The sequence below is a fragment of the Tachypleus tridentatus genome, chromosome 6 (genome assembly GCF_004210375.1).
Source record: "Tachypleus tridentatus isolate NWPU-2018 chromosome 6, ASM421037v1, whole genome shotgun sequence".
NCBI lineage: Eukaryota > Metazoa > Arthropoda > Merostomata > Xiphosura > Limulidae > Tachypleus > Tachypleus tridentatus.
This window is the reverse complement of record NC_134830.1, coordinates 4,554,423-4,570,650: the sequence shown is the minus strand read 5'-3', so window position 1 is coordinate 4,570,650 and position 16,228 is coordinate 4,554,423. Positions and strand designations below refer to the sequence as shown.

General features: G+C 31.3%; 2 protein-coding genes across 4 annotated transcripts in view; one reads left to right on the top strand and one right to left on the bottom strand.

Annotated features, from left to right (window-relative positions):
* The window catches only part of LOC143251863 (ras-related protein Rab-4B-like), a 31,191-nt gene extending 23,153 nt beyond the window's left edge, over window positions 1-8,038 (top strand). For all 3 annotated transcript variants that reach the window (XM_076503160.1, XM_076503158.1, XM_076503161.1), the window contains one exon: window positions 5,402-8,038. In XM_076503160.1, the coding sequence (XP_076359275.1) occupies window positions 5,402-5,511 (110 nt within the window). In that variant the 3' untranslated portion in view covers window positions 5,512-8,038. The remainder of the gene's footprint in view (window positions 1-5,401) is intronic.
* Window positions 8,039-15,608: 7,570 nt separating this feature from the next.
* The window catches only part of LOC143254602 (helicase POLQ-like), a 58,970-nt gene continuing 58,350 nt past the window's right edge, over window positions 15,609-16,228 (bottom strand). Inside the window, exon 8 of the mRNA XM_076509751.1 lies at window positions 15,609-15,764. Coding sequence (XP_076365866.1) covers window positions 15,609-15,764 — 156 coding nt within the window. The remainder of the gene's footprint in view (window positions 15,765-16,228) is intronic.

The window sequence follows — 16,228 nt, the reverse complement described above, 5'->3', positions numbered from 1 at the left end:
CTTCTGTTCTGCCAAATTTAACAACACATTTTCTAACATTAGTGTATATTCTACAGCTTACAACCTCACACTTTATAAACCAGATGTAACACATTGCTGGCATGAAATGGACCACGGTATCACAAAACAATAAAAAGGAAATATGGTAATATTAACAGTTCTTGATAAAATGTTCCATTGAATGAACCACGCTCATGGTAATATTAACAGTTCTTGGTAAAATGTTGTGTTGAATGAACCATGCTGATGGTAATATTAACAGTTCTTGATAAAATGTTGCATTGAATGAACCACGCTGATGGTAATATTAACAGTTCTTGGTAAAATGTTGCATTGAATGAACCACGCTGATGGTAATATTAACAGTTCTTGGTAAAATGTTGTGTTGAATGAACCATGCTGATGGTAATATTAACAGTTGTTGATAAAATGTTGCATTGAATGAACCACGCTGATGGTAATATTAACAGTTCTTGGTAAAATATTGTATTGAATGAACCACGCTGATGGTAATATTAACAGTTCTTGGTAAAATGTTGTGTTGAATGAACCATGCTGATGGTAATATTAACAGTTGTTGATAAAATGTTGCATTGAATGAACCACGCTGATGGTAATATTAACAGTTCTTGGTAAAATATTGTATTGAATGAACCACGTTGACGGTAATATTAACAGTTCTTGGTAAAATGTTGTGTTGAATGAACCATGCTGATGGTAATATTAACAGTTGTTGATAAAATGTTGCATTGAATGAACCACGCTGATGGTAATATTAACAGTTCTTGGTAAAATATTGTATTGAATGAACCACGCTGATGGTAATATTAACAGTTCTTGGTAAAATGTTGTGTTGAATGAACCATGCTGATGGTAATATTAACAGTTCTTGGTAAAATATTGTATTGAATGAACCACATTGATGGTAATATTAACAGTTCTTGATAAAATGTTGCATTGAATGAACCACGCTGATGGTAATATTAACAGATCTTGGTAAAATATTGTATTGAATGAACCACGTTGATGGTAATATTAACAGTTCTTGATAAAATGTTGCATTGAATGAACCACCCTGATGGTAATATTAACAGTTCTTGGTAAAATATTGTATTGAATGAACCACGTTGATGGTAATATTAACAGTTCTTGATAAAATGTTGCATTGAATGAACCACGCTGATGGTAATATTAACAGTTCTTGGTAAAATATTGTATTGAATGAACCACGCTTGATGGTAATATTAACAGTTCTTGGTAAAATGTTGTGTTGAATGAACCACGCTGATGGTAATATTAACAGTTCTTGATAAAATGTTGCATTGAATGAACCACGCTGATGGTAATATTAACAGTTCTTGGTAAAATATTGTATTGAATGAACCACGTTGATGGTAATATTAACAGTTCTTGATAAAATGTTGCATTGAATGAACCACGCTGATGGTAATATTAACAGTTCTTGGTAAAATATTGTATTGAATGAACCACGTTGATGGTAATATTAACAGTTCTTGATAAAATGTTGCATTGAATGAACCACGCTGATGGTAATATTAACAGTTCTTGATAAAATGTTGCATTGAATGAACCACGCTGATGGTAATATTAACAGTTCTTGGTAAAATGTTGCATTGAATGAACCACGCTGATGGTAATATTAACAGTTCTTGATAAAATGTTGCATTGAATGAACCACGCTGATGGTAATATTAACAGTTCTTGGTAAAATGTTGTGTTGAATGAACCATGCTGATGGTAATATTAACAGTTCTTGATAAAATGTTGCATTGAATGAACCACGCTGATGGTAATATTAACAGTTCTTGGTAAAATATTGTATTGAATGAACCACGCTGATGGTAATATTAACAGTTCTTGGTAAAATGTTGTGTTGAATGAACCATGCTGATGGTAATATTAACAGTTCTTGGTAAAATATTGTATTGAATGAACCACATTGATGGTAATATTAACAGTTCTTGATAAAATGTTGCATTGAATGAACCACGCTGATGGTAATATTAACAGATCTTGGTAAAATATTGTATTGAATGAACCACGTTGATGGTAATATTAACAGTTCTTGATAAAATGTTGCATTGAATGAACCACCCTGATGGTAATATTAACAGTTCTTGGTAAAATATTGTATTGAATGAACCACGTTGATGGTAATATTAACAGTTCTTGATAAAATGTTGCATTGAATGAACCACGCTGATGGTAATATTAACAGTTCTTGGTAAAATATTATATTGAATGAACCACGTTGATGGTAATATTAACAGTTCTTGGTAAAATGTTGTGTTGAATGAACCACGCTGATGGTAATATTAACAGTTCTTGATAAAATGTTGCATTGAATGAACCACGCTGATGGTAATATTAACAGTTCTTGGTAAAATATTGTATTGAATGAACCACGCTGATGGTAATATTAACAGTTCTTGATAAAATGTTGCATTGAATGAACCACGCTGATGGTAATATTAACAGTTCTTGGTAAAATATTGTATTGAATGAACCACGCTGATGGTAATATTAACAGTTCTTGATAAAATGTTGCATTGAATGAACCACGTTGATGGTAATATTAACAGTTCTTGATAAAATGTTGCATTGAATGAACCACGTTGATGGTAATATTAATAATTCTTGGTAAAATGTTGCATTGAATGAACCATGTTGATGGTAATATTAACAGTTCTTGGTAAAATGTTGCATTGAATGAACCATGTTGATGGTAATATTAACAGTTCTTGGTAAAATGTTGTATTGAATGAACCATGTTGATGGTAATATTAACAGTTCTTGGTAAAATGTTGTATTGAATGAACCATGTTGATGGTAATATTAACAGTTCTTGGTAAAATGTTGTATTGAATGAACCATGTTGATGGTAATATTAACAGTTCTTGGTAAAATGTTGTATTGAATGAACCATGTTGATGGTAATATTAACAGTTCTTGATAAAATGTTGCATTGAATGAATCACGCTGATGGTAATATTAACAGTTCTTGGTAAAATATTGTATTGAATGAACCACATTGATGGTAATATTAACAGTTCTTGATAAAATGTTGTATTGAATGAACCACGCTGATGGTAATATTAACAGTTCTTGGTAAAATGTTGTATTGAATGAGCCATGTTGATGGTAATATTAACAGTTCTTGGTAAAATGTTCTATTGAATGAACCATGTTGATGGTAATATTAACAGTTCTTGGTAAAATGTTGTATTGAATGAACCAAGTTGATGGTAATATTAACAGTTCTTGATAAAATGTTGCATTGAATGAACCACGCTGATGGTAATATTAACAGTTCTTGGTAAAATCTTGTATTGAATGAACCACGTTGATGGTAATATTAACAGTTCTTGATAAAATGTTGCATTGAATGAACCACGCTGATGGTAATATTAACAGTTCTTGGTAAAATATTGTATTGAATGAACCACGTTGATGGTAATATTAACAATTCTTAGTAAAATGTTGCATTGAATGAACCATGTTGATGGTAATATTAACAGTTCTTGGTAAAATGTTGTATTGAATGAACCATGTTGATGGTAATATTAACAGTTCTTGGTAAAATGTTGTATTGAATGAACCATGTTGATGGTAATATTAACAGTTCTTGATAAAATGTTGAATTGAATGAACCATGTTGATGGTAATATTAACAGTTCTTGGTAAAATGTTGCATTGAATGAACCATGTTGATGGTAATATTAACAGTTCTTGGTAAAATGTTGTATTGAATGAACCATGTTGATGGTAATATTAACAGTTCTTGATAAAATGTTGAATTGAATGAACCATGTTGATGGTAATATTAACAGTTCTTGGTAAAATGTTGCATTGAATGAACCATGTTGATGGTAATATTAACAGTTCTTGGTAAAATGTTCTATTGAATGAACCATGTTGATGGTAATATTAACAGTTCTTGGTAAAATGTTGTATTGAATGAACCATGTTGATGGTAATATTAACAGTTCTTGGTAAAATGTTGTATTGAATGAACCATGTTGATGGTAATATTAACAGTTCTTGATAAAATGTTGCATTGAATGAACCACGCTGATGGTAATATTAACAGTTCTTGGTAAAATCTTGTATTGAATGAACCACGTTGATGGTAATATTAACAGTTCTTGATAAAATGTTGCATTGAATGAACCACGCTGATGGTAATATTAACAGTTCTTGGTAAAATCTTGTATTGAATGAACCACGCTGATGGTAATATTAACAGTTCTTGATAAAATGTTGCATTGAATGAACCACGCTGATGGTAATATTAACAGTTCTTGGTAAAATATTGTATTGAATGAACCACGTTGATGGTAATATTAACAGTTCTTGGTAAAGTGTTGTATTGAGTGAACCACGCTGATGGTAATATTAACAGTTCTTGGTAAAATATTGTATTGAATGAACCACGCTGATGGTAATATTAACAGTTCTTGGTAAAATGTTGCATTGAATAAACCATGTTGATGGTAATATTAACAGTTCTTGGTAAAATGTTGCATTGAATAAACCATGTTGATGGTAATATTAACAGTTCTTGGTAAAATGTTGTGTTGAATGAACCACGCTGATGGTAATATTAACAGTTCTTGGTAAAATGTTGCATTGAATGAACCATGTTGATGGTAATATTAACAGTTCTTGATAAAATGTTGCATTGAATGAACCACGCTGATGGTAATATTAACAGTTCTTGGTAAAATGTTGTATTGAATGAATCATGTTGATGGTAATATTAACAGTTCTTGGTAAAATGTTGTATTGAATGAACCATGTTGATGGTAATATTAACAGTTCTTGGTAAAATGTTGTATTGAATGAACCATGTTGATGGTAATATTAACAGTTCTTGGTAAAATGTTGTATTGAGTGAACCATGTTGATGGTAGTACATTTGAAGATGTTTTTAAATAGTGCACATCACATGACATGACTCTCTTCAGAATAAACATGTACAAGGAGAGATGTTAAGATTTAGAAAGTATCTACATCATACTTGAGAAGGACTTCTTGAATTTTAAAGTTACAAAATATGTATCTGGAAGTGGAGAGACAGTTACTTAAAGAACTATAAAATATATGTAAGGTATTATGTAAAAACCATCTCAGTGGCTGTAGCATACAACTAATAATGTTATTGTACATTATGTAATCCTGTTCTGGGCCAGTGAAGGACACTGTTTTAGTAACACTATTCTCTAGCATTAGCTTGCTTATCCTCAAACTGTTATCAGACTTGCATCATATAGCATGTACAATATTGAAAGAGCGCATAGAATGAGTCTTTATTTTTGGTGATAAGAAATTTATTAAGATCTGGAGTACAATTATAAACTAAATATTGTGATTTTTGCAGGAGAACTTGATCCAGAAAGAGTTGGTTCAGGAATCCAATATGGGGATGTCTCTCTCCGGAGATTAAACCGCCAACATCAACAGCAGCGACACCCAAATTGTTCTTGCTAAACTGAGGTGTTCAGTTTCCACAAGATTGGTTATTTAACATTTTGGATATAACAATGCAATAGTTTCTTTTATTACATTCTGTATTCTACTTTGCTTGTAGTTTCTCTCAGGGCTGTACTAGTCACATTGTCACGGCTTTGTTTGTACTTTGTGTTGGTATAAAGCTGAATAATCATTTCCATAAAACTATATGAAGTCTTATTATTATAATTTCTGTATGCATATCAGTATATAGAAGACATATTAATGCTAGAAATAAACGACCTTATGACACCAGACTGGTTTTTTATTAGACAATGTTTCACAAACTGAAACTGACAGTACAACACTCAACAGTTTAGAGGTTATAAATTATGTACAAGTTATTGAGCAGACGTGCCTCGTTGGTTGTAGCATACAACTGATAGTGTGGCTAAAACGTTATTTGTGTTGGAAACCCATGTTGGGCCAATAAAGGACACCAGGTGTTTTAGGATGTCGAAGATTTGTACTGTTGGTTTCAGTTTATGTTCTAGTGAATGCTCTTGAAGAAAACATAAAGTAAAATGTTGATTGTATAATTAAATACAACATTTTTGGTTTTATAAGGTCATTTATTTCCAGTATTTATATGAAATCTTAAAATTAATTAGTATTTCTCCTACTACAAATTAAAAAAGTTGAATTGTCTGAGAGATTTGATACTAAGTAATTTAAACTGCATTGTTTTTTGATGAAATATCAACTGTGTCAGTTTCTTCAGGAAGTTTACTCTGACCTGTGATATGGAGTTGGATATCTGTTACTGATAGATGTAGGAAGTTAGACACATATAACCAAGAATCTATGAATATTCATGTATGTTATTATTACATTCATTTGTCTGATAGTGTGACAATGCTAAGTTTTATTACTTTTGTAAAATCAGCATTGTTAACCCTCTTTTTGGAATGTTCGGTTAAACAAGGTTATCACATTTATTTTTAAATGGATTATGTTTATTATTCATAAAAGATATAAACATCGTGAATATAAATTTTGAACAGCTACCCTATTTGGTGTCACTATATGTTCTACAATTAACACACCCACAGTTTAAAACATGAGTTTGATCCTGTAGTATACAGTTAGGTTCAGATTGGGGAAGATATTGTTATCATACCACACATTAAGCTGTGGATGTATTGAGTGACAGTCAGTCCCTTAACATGGATGATAGCATGCTGCATTACTTCTCTCTGGTCAGTAGTTCATAGTTAGTGTTGGCAACAGACAGTTTTACTATATATACAAACAGTTGAAGGTGACCAGTGTGAAATTTGATGATTAATGTGGAATATACATAACAGTTTACTGAGTTTTGATAGTGTAAAACATTTGTTGTGCTATTTTGCCTTCAGCTGAACAGTTACAAAAATGTGTATGTTTTAAAGTAAAAAGCTTTGTGATGGTAGTACGGGCAACTGTGTTACATGAGAATTGTCGGTGTTATAAAAATATGTCCATACAAATTATAACATTTACATAAAGAATGTAGTAGACCTAAACAATCTGTAGGTCACTTTAAGAGAAAAGATGTGTTATTAAAGTGTTTGTGAAAATGAAACTTAACTATTGTAATTGTCTTAAAATTGTAACACTAATAAATTTATTTCGTATTTGAAGGGGTAAAAGCAATGTTTGATAATCATACCGTAGTATCACTTCAGTTTGTTTTTCTGTAATTACAACAGAAGTTATCTAGCAAGTCTCCAAGAATACATAGTGGATAAGAGTAGGAATTATTTATATTTCTTGTTAGGTATTTCACTTTTAATTTCAAGAAAATAGCCTTAAATAATTGAAGAAATGAGATGATAGATTATTATGATTAGTAATAGCTACGTTTTTTTATGTTATGTACAAGGTTTATATGGGACATTTTTGTCCTTGGAAGAAGTGGCTAACCTAGACTGCGTGATTATTTGTCTGGAAAAATAGGTTATTTTATCAAGGAATTGTCCCAGGAAGACAAAATGAAATTTCTGTAGGTGTCTGTATATATTTAACTATGGTGTGAATGTAGCACTTGGTCTGTTTTTCACACCTCTGTGAGTTTATTGTTTTGGTGTTAAAGGAATGTGAACATAACCTGTATCATCTTTATGGTTCAAGTAATCCTATGGTTGAATTTTTACATAAAGTGTGAAAAAGAAACAATTCTGTATAGAAGTGTAAGGATATTAACAGGTGGGTTATGGTAATATCATTTAACATCCATCCACGTGTTAGAATGAAGTTAAATATATCTGTGCTGGGTACGTTAGGGGAAGAACTGTGATAGACATCTAATTGTGTCAGTGTTTAAACTAGACTGTTGGGGTAGGTCATCTTGTAGTGACCTAAGTTGTAGTGATTTATCTTGTAGATAAATATATACATGTATATTTTAAAACATGAATTGTAATATTAGAACTGTCATGATGAAGTCATGTACAGACAGCCTAACTTGTAAATTATCATGTCACATTTGTTCTTTGAATAAAGGTTTTTTAGGGTTGAGGTGAAACAACAGAAGTGTGTGTGAATTATTGTTTATTTTAATGCCAGGTTCACCAAATCAATGTTACTTCTTAGTAGTAGGAAATCTGTCGGTTTGTTAAATAAGATGAATGTGTGCATGTTGTTTTTCTTAAAAAATGAATATTTACTAGAACGTTGCATAGTTAGGTTTTGTTGAGTGTAAAAGACATTATAACTAGCCACCTACAGATTATTACAATGTATTTACTTATACTGTTATAAAGAGATGGGACTGTTTCCCTCTGGTGTCAAGTGCCTGAATTACACCACCTAGCCATTTCCTTGAAATCAATCTTTAGCTTGTGAACATGACTTTTCATTTTTACTGGATAGTTTATTATGTAAACTGTGAGATGGTATACCATCCTTTTCACCACTCTCACACAGAGTAAACCGTATTAACAGTTTATTATGTAAACTGTGAGATGGTATACAATCCTTTTCACCACTCTCACACAGAGTAAACCGTATTAACAGTTTAAAAATTATGTCAGCTCAGTATCCCTAAAACAGCTGCTGATGATCAAGTCCACACCATAATTGTGTGTTATTCCTTATTGCAACACTAAATGTAAGGAACTAGGTAACCTTACTGTCTGTAAAATACGTAGAGAACCAGTCTGAGCAGAAATTATGGCATTAGGTTTTGCTTAAACTTTTCTGTGTGTGATTCATGTGTTACTAGGAGACTTGTCACTGGTAAAGTTGACAGTGCTGGATTTGGAGCTGGAAAGATAGGTAAAAATCTGTTGTACAAAATATTCCTTGCAGTTTAAGGTGTGGGTGCATTTTGGAGAGACAGTCAATCCTTTAGTGTGGATTTTGGGTGCTACTCACTGGCAAAGCTACAGGGGTACCTGCATCAGCCGTCCCTAATTTAGCAGTGTAAGATTAGAGGGAAGGCAGCTAGTCATCACCACCCACCGTCAACTCTTGGGCTACTATTTTACCAATGAATAGTGGGATTGACGGTCACATTATAATGCCCTCTTGGCTGAAAGGGCTAACGTGTTTGGTGTGACACGGATTTAAACCCACGATCCTCAGGTAATGAGCCAAGAGCCTTAACCACCTGGCCTCCTAGGTGACAGCAGACCCCATATTAAAATAATTTTAAAATTCCTAAATAATAATTAATTATTTTGGAAATTCTAACACTCAAAACATTTTCCTTTATTAATTAATAAATGAACATTGAATATTACAAGGTATTTTTTAACAATTTAACACAAACTAGCCCAACACTGAAGCTACTGAGAAGAAACATGCATAAGCTTTTATCTGTTGGTGATCCAATTTAAAAAAGTACTTCAGGCCTAAGTTAGCAAAAAACCCAGGAAAACTAAGACAGGATTAAAATGAAGTGTTTAAGCTTCATTTTAGTGGAAGAAACTAAAACTAACAAACTTCTCAACACATTAGTAAGACACTTTCTAAACACAGGTGGGCCTGAATTTTTTTATTTGATAAAAATGTAACAACTGCACAAAGAATAACATACTGTCCACAAGAGGGCTTTTCATCTGGTAACATTGCTGGTCTTGAAACTAGTGAAATCAAATATATAATTAAAAGAAAAATTGAGGGTTAAACTAGATGAAGGAACTTTTAAGTCAAAGAAAATATGCAAAAATTCTTCTTTCACCTGGTAAGTCAGTGATAGGTTAGCAAACCAACAATTCTAAAATTCAGGGTTTGAGTCCCTGCAGTTGACAATGTTAAAACAGCTCATTGTTTATCAAAAACAACCATGTTAAAATAAATTTATTTTAAAGTTTTGAGAAGATGAACAGTTTTCAGTAGTTTAAGGTTGTGAAAAGAATTGTTGCACATGGAAGTTTTTAATGGGAGAATAAATTTATGAAATTACTATCAAGGACTGTGTGAAAGAGCATGAAGTTATCTGTAAAAAAAACCCATTAGAAAGGCATGTGAGCACACGTTTCATCTGGTCTTTTCACTGAGAAACAATGCCTAAAAATATCAGTTACTAAAAAATCTGCATATCACACATGGTTGACATTATAAAATATATTTTATTGATAATTTAATAAATTAATGACCAACATAAATATAAAGCTATTTCTGATTGCTAAAAATCTAGGCACTAAATCCTTGTTAACCTTACCGACTTCATGTTTTAACTTCCCTATTCACCCTACTTTTAGCCACATTAAGATACGAGACACTCTATATTACAATATGCATGCTGTCTGTATATAATAAAAATGGAACAGTGAAAATAGAATATGTATTTAATTATTTATTACTGTCATCGGTATTACTTTAATTCTAACAATCATAGAGCTTTACAACAAATGATCAAATAACTTGACTTTTTACAGACATGTACATTACGTTTACTGATTGAAACTAATTTAATTAAACTAGTTAATTTTTATGTTTACAGTTTCACTGGTTTCAGACAGAAAGTACATTTCTAATGGAATTTCTTATAGTGGAAAAATTACAGTAAAACATACCTTTATTTACAAGCAAAAACTTTAATTAAAATATTATAATCTGATATGAAATGACAATTACTTTCAGATAAAAGAGCTATTGTTAACCAAACAAGTTTTTAATGGTATTATGTAAATACATGAAGTTTGAAAATGACACTTTACTGAAATGTTGAAGGATTGTATTTGGCTGTTTTCTTAGCAATGAACTCATTAAAATGTAAAATTCTGCATTCTGATAGAAGTATCTTTAATGTTCTTCAAATGACAAAGAATGATCAACTAGCTGGAAACAAAATTCATTTACTCCTAAAGTTACAGCTGCTACGAAACATATCTTGTATCTAGTTACGTTTCAGTACGAGTCACCAAATATCAGTTTCTCTGCTTAGTCAATTAATTACAATACATTAAGTTTTCTAAAATGAAATTACTACAAAAATATGCAAATAAAAAATGATACTGAAAATAACTGGACAACTCACAAGATATCTTTTCTGTAAGAATAACTACGAGACCATTTTATATATGAAGAAAAAACACTGAAAAATTATTTATCACTATTTTATGAGCAGGCTCAAAGTTGGATCACTTTAATGAGTTAGATTTAAATTTGTAATAATGGTAAATTTTAACAAAAATAAATATTTATATATACATATAAATACTAACAACATTAATTATTCAATACCAACTAGAAACTGGGGACCATTTGCTTTACAAGTTAAGTAAACTTATAAATTCTGTGTTAACAATAAAGAAACATTCTGATAACACACTGTTCACTTGTATAACAAAACCACTAGCTAATAGTATCACATAGATGAAAGTGCATATAAAGAAGTAGACAGGTTATAATTTTATTACTGGCCACGTCTGTAGAGAATTGTTGACACTAACACAAAACATTACAAAAGAAATACAAGTTACTGATGTTTAAGACTTAGAGAAATTATAGTAAGTCCAGAAGTATTTGATGAAATGACTACAGTAAGCCCAGAAGTATTTGATGAAATGACTACAGTAAGCAGAAGTATTTGATGAAATGACTACAGTAAGCCAAAGTATTTGATGAAATGACTACAGTAAGCCAGTATTTGATGAAATGACTACAGTAAGCCCAGAAGTATTTGATGAAATGACTGCAGTAAGCAGAAGTATTTGATGAAATGACTACAGTAAGCCAAAGTATTTGATGAAATGACTATAATAAGTCCAGAAGTAGAAAAGAAACCACGAAAGTAAGTCCAGAAGTATTTGATGAAATGACTACAGTAAGCCAGAAGTATTTGATGAAATGACTACAGTAAGCCCAAAAGTATTTGATGAAATGACTGCAGTAAGCCCAGAAGTATTGATGAAATGACTACAGTAAGCCAGAAGTATTTGATGAAATGACTGCAGTAAGCCCAGAAGTATTTGATGAAATGACTGCAGTAAGCCAGAAGTATTTGATGAAATGACTAAAGTAAGTCAGAGTGAAAGAAACGAAAGTAAGTCAGAGTATTTGATTAAGTGACTACAGTAAGCCCAGAAATATTTGATGAAATGACTACAGTAAGCCCAGAAGTATTTGATGAAATGACTGCAGTAAGCCAGAGTATTTGATGAAATGACTGCAGTAAGCCAGAAGTATTTGATGAAATGACTGCAGTAAGCCAGAAGTATTTGATGAAATGACTACAGTAAGCCCAGAAGTATTTGATGAAATGACTACAGTAAGCCAGAAGTATTTGATGAAATGACTGCAAGTCCAGATCAAGTATTTGATGAAATGACTACAGTAAGCCAGAAGTATTGATGAAATGACTACAATAAGCCAAGTAGAGAGAAAGCAGACGAAAAAGTCAAGTAGAGAAATCAATGAAAGTAAATTTGATTAAGTGACTACAGTAAGCAGAAGTATTGATGAAACGACTAGTTAGCCCAGAAGTGTTTGATGAAACGACTGCAGTAAACCCAAGTATTTGATGAAATGACTGCAGTAAACCAAGAAGTATTTGATGAAATGACTGCAGTAAGCCAGAGTATTTGATGAAATGACTGCAGTAAGCCAGAAGTATTTAATGAAATGACTACAGTAAGCCCAGAAGTAGAGAAAGAAACGACGAAAGTAAGTCCAAGTAGAGAAAGAAACGATGAAAGTAAGTCCAGAAGTAGAGGAAGAAACGACTGCAGTAAGTCCAGTATTTGATGAAACTATTATAGTAAGTCCAGCAGTATTTGAAGAAAGTGTTAGAGAAGGGATATACAAGTTAATTAATAACCTGAAGGTTATGGTACGTTGCTGAAATGATGCCATGTCCTGTTCAACTTTAACTTGTGATGAATCCTACCAATGCTGGTTATGGTGGATGAGAATGCTGTATCATGACATAAACAGTCTATATCATTGTTTAACAAAAACTTCTTAATTCACCTGTTGAACCTGGCTAGTGACCTACAAGAATCCACAGAACTATAACACAACACTGTTTGATTCAGCATTAAACCTAAAAAGGTATGACTGTTAATTTGTGGGTCTGTCATAAACAAATGTCTTGGATTTTGATTAATGCCGATATAAGACAGATAATTAACTTTGTTTAAATCTAGTTGTTAAATTCTTCATGAATTGTTGACTGTGTTACAGACTTATGTGTAGTTGTGTTCATAAAACAACAGAAACATTACATGTAAAGGGTCAACTCCAGTACAAGGGAAAATACTGCAGAGAAATCATTTTCCTATAAGTTCTCAATAAGTCCGCGTGTAATGAAGTGAAAACAATTACTAGTTTATCTTTGATCACTTACTTTTACCACTGGTCTTATTGTTTTCTTGTTATCTCTTTTCAGATTTATCAAATATAAATACAAAACTGTAACTTCAAAGATTATGCAATCTTTCAGAAAGACAAATCATGGTATTATTCTAATGTAGAGACAGAAATCACAAAGAAATATACCAGTTTTGAATCATTAAAAGCTTAACTCTATAAACAACAGTATCTCTAACAAACACATCAGCTGGTATGTATGTGGAATTCTTACCTGAATATACATATCATTCTACCACTATGTTCAACAGACACAATTTTAACATGACACATCTGGTATGTAACAGGTTAAACCAACATTCATAAAGACCCTTTGTAGAAAAGCTAAATAAAGGACAGAGAAACTTACCTTATAAACTTGTACTAAAGAATATAATAACAAATGGAATGTTATACATCAATCAAATAAAAGCAAAAAATGTAACAACAACAAACTTAATACTTATATATTGTTAAAATAACTCTTAGGATCACACTGTATTCTTAAACATTTGTATCATAGTACCTTACAAAATACAACTAGACACCTTTGAACAGCTGTTTTTATCATAGTACCTAACAAAATACAACTAGACATCTTTGAACAGCTGTTTTTATCATAGTACCTTACAAAATACAATTAGACATCTTTGAACAGCTGTTTTTATCATAGTACCTTACAAAATACAACTAGACATCTTTGAACAGTTGTTTTTATCATAGTACCTTATAAAATACAACTAGACATCTTTGAACAGCTGTTTTTATCATAGTACCTTACAAAATACAACTAGACATCTTTGAACAGCTGTTTTTATCATAGTACCTTACAAAATACAACTAGACATCTTTGAACAGCTGTTTTTATCATAGTACCTTACAAAATACAACTAGACATCTTTGAACAGCTGTTTTTATCATAGTACCTTACAAAATACAACTAGACATCTTTGAACAGCTGTTTTTATCATAGTACCTTACAAAATACAACTATACATCTTTAAACAGATGCAGAATGTTTCAAAAGAACAGCCTAAATGTAGAAACAATTCTTTGGTACAAGTAAAGATTTTATAAAATAACTTACCCACTTAGTAACATACCAAGCTGGCAACTTTCAACCAACTTCACAGAATGGTAATTGTATACCAAAGGTCAATGGCCAGTACGGCCTTGTTCATGAATAAAATGTCAGAACTGCATTTGTTAAAAACACGAGTATCCTAAATAATCCAACAGCATGTTAATTAACTTTCTTACTAATCACAATTAGATTTATATATAAAAAGTAATTTATTTAGTTCTGTCAACGGTTTGTATTGGATCTAAGTCTTTTGTTGACAAAAATATATGAATACTCAAAATATTCCTTTAACATGTTAAAGAACTCTCTTTTACAAATCAGTTATTAGATTTTTTATTTGGCTATGTAATTCTTAGTTTGAATTTTTACACCTAACAAAACATTATATATATATATATATTATATACAGATATTAGAATGAACTATTCAAATCATAATACTGTCATATAATCTTAGAATACCACTAATTTTAACAAAAACTACAAATTTTGAAGATTTTAAGGTCATGAATAATGATATATAGACAATTAAGATGACATAACCTAAATTAAAACATAAAAAAACAAAAATATCAAATTATCTTTTGTTGTACAGCAATTTAAAAAATATATTTCAGTGTTTGTTACGACAAATAACTAAGAACATTAGCAACGAATAATTAAAGTTCATGTTAGTATTAAGAATGCGTTAGAAAAACATATTACACATTTGTGAATTATTACTATGACAATGGAAAGTAGACGTTTAACAGAAACATATCGTTAAAGGTTCAGACCTTGTAACATTCCCATGTTCGCATCAGGAAAGAAAAGACATATTAAACTACAGTCACTATCTGTGGAGTTATAACCCGTTAATCCTGTTAATATCAAGAGATGATTATTTATTCTTCTAATTAATTAGCTTTAACAATATAAGACAATATACATTTCTTTTTATCTTATACAAAATATAATTTCTCATAACTCTATGGCATGATAAAAACTTCTATAAGCCATGATTAGGTTTAACTTAAAACTTTATGTATATCAATAAGTACTACACCGAAAAATGTACAACTGATACAACTTTTCTTATAACACAAATCTATATAAAATGTATTATGTGCACTTTTTATACAATATATCATTGCACATTAAATATTTTTATAATGTTTACTTCCACAGGTACCATGTCTGATTTTTGATTAAAGTATGAACTTCTTAGTCAACTATTATGGTGACCGCAGCTGTGATATTAAAGGAACAAGCAGGTCAGAGGGTCCAGCCTGACGAAGAAAAGGATGCTGAAGGAGTTCAAATGCTGTAGCTCGAGATCCAGGATCTCGAACAAGCATTTGTTCTAGAAATCCTTGTAACCGGGAAGACACCTAAACAAGAAAATCAGCTCATGTTGGAAAACAGATAAACAAGACATTAAACACTGATGTGACAAAATTATTTACAGTAATGATGTTACGCAGTGATTGTCACAGACAACAAGTACTGTATACTTACATCATTTCATTATTTACAGTAATGATGTTACACAGTGACTGTCACAGACAACAAGTACTTTGTACTTACATCATTACATTATTTACAGTAATGATGTTACACAGTGACTGTCACAGTACAAGTACTGTATACTTACATCATTACATTATTTACAGTAATGATGTTATGCAGCGACTGTCACAGACAACATGTACTGCATGATGTTACACAATGACTGTCACAGACAACATGGACTGCATGATGTCACACAATGACTGTCACAGACAAGTACTGTATACTTTAGAATATAGCTGTGGTAGGTTTCAGTAGAATGTAAAAATAGCTACATTTTGAATAA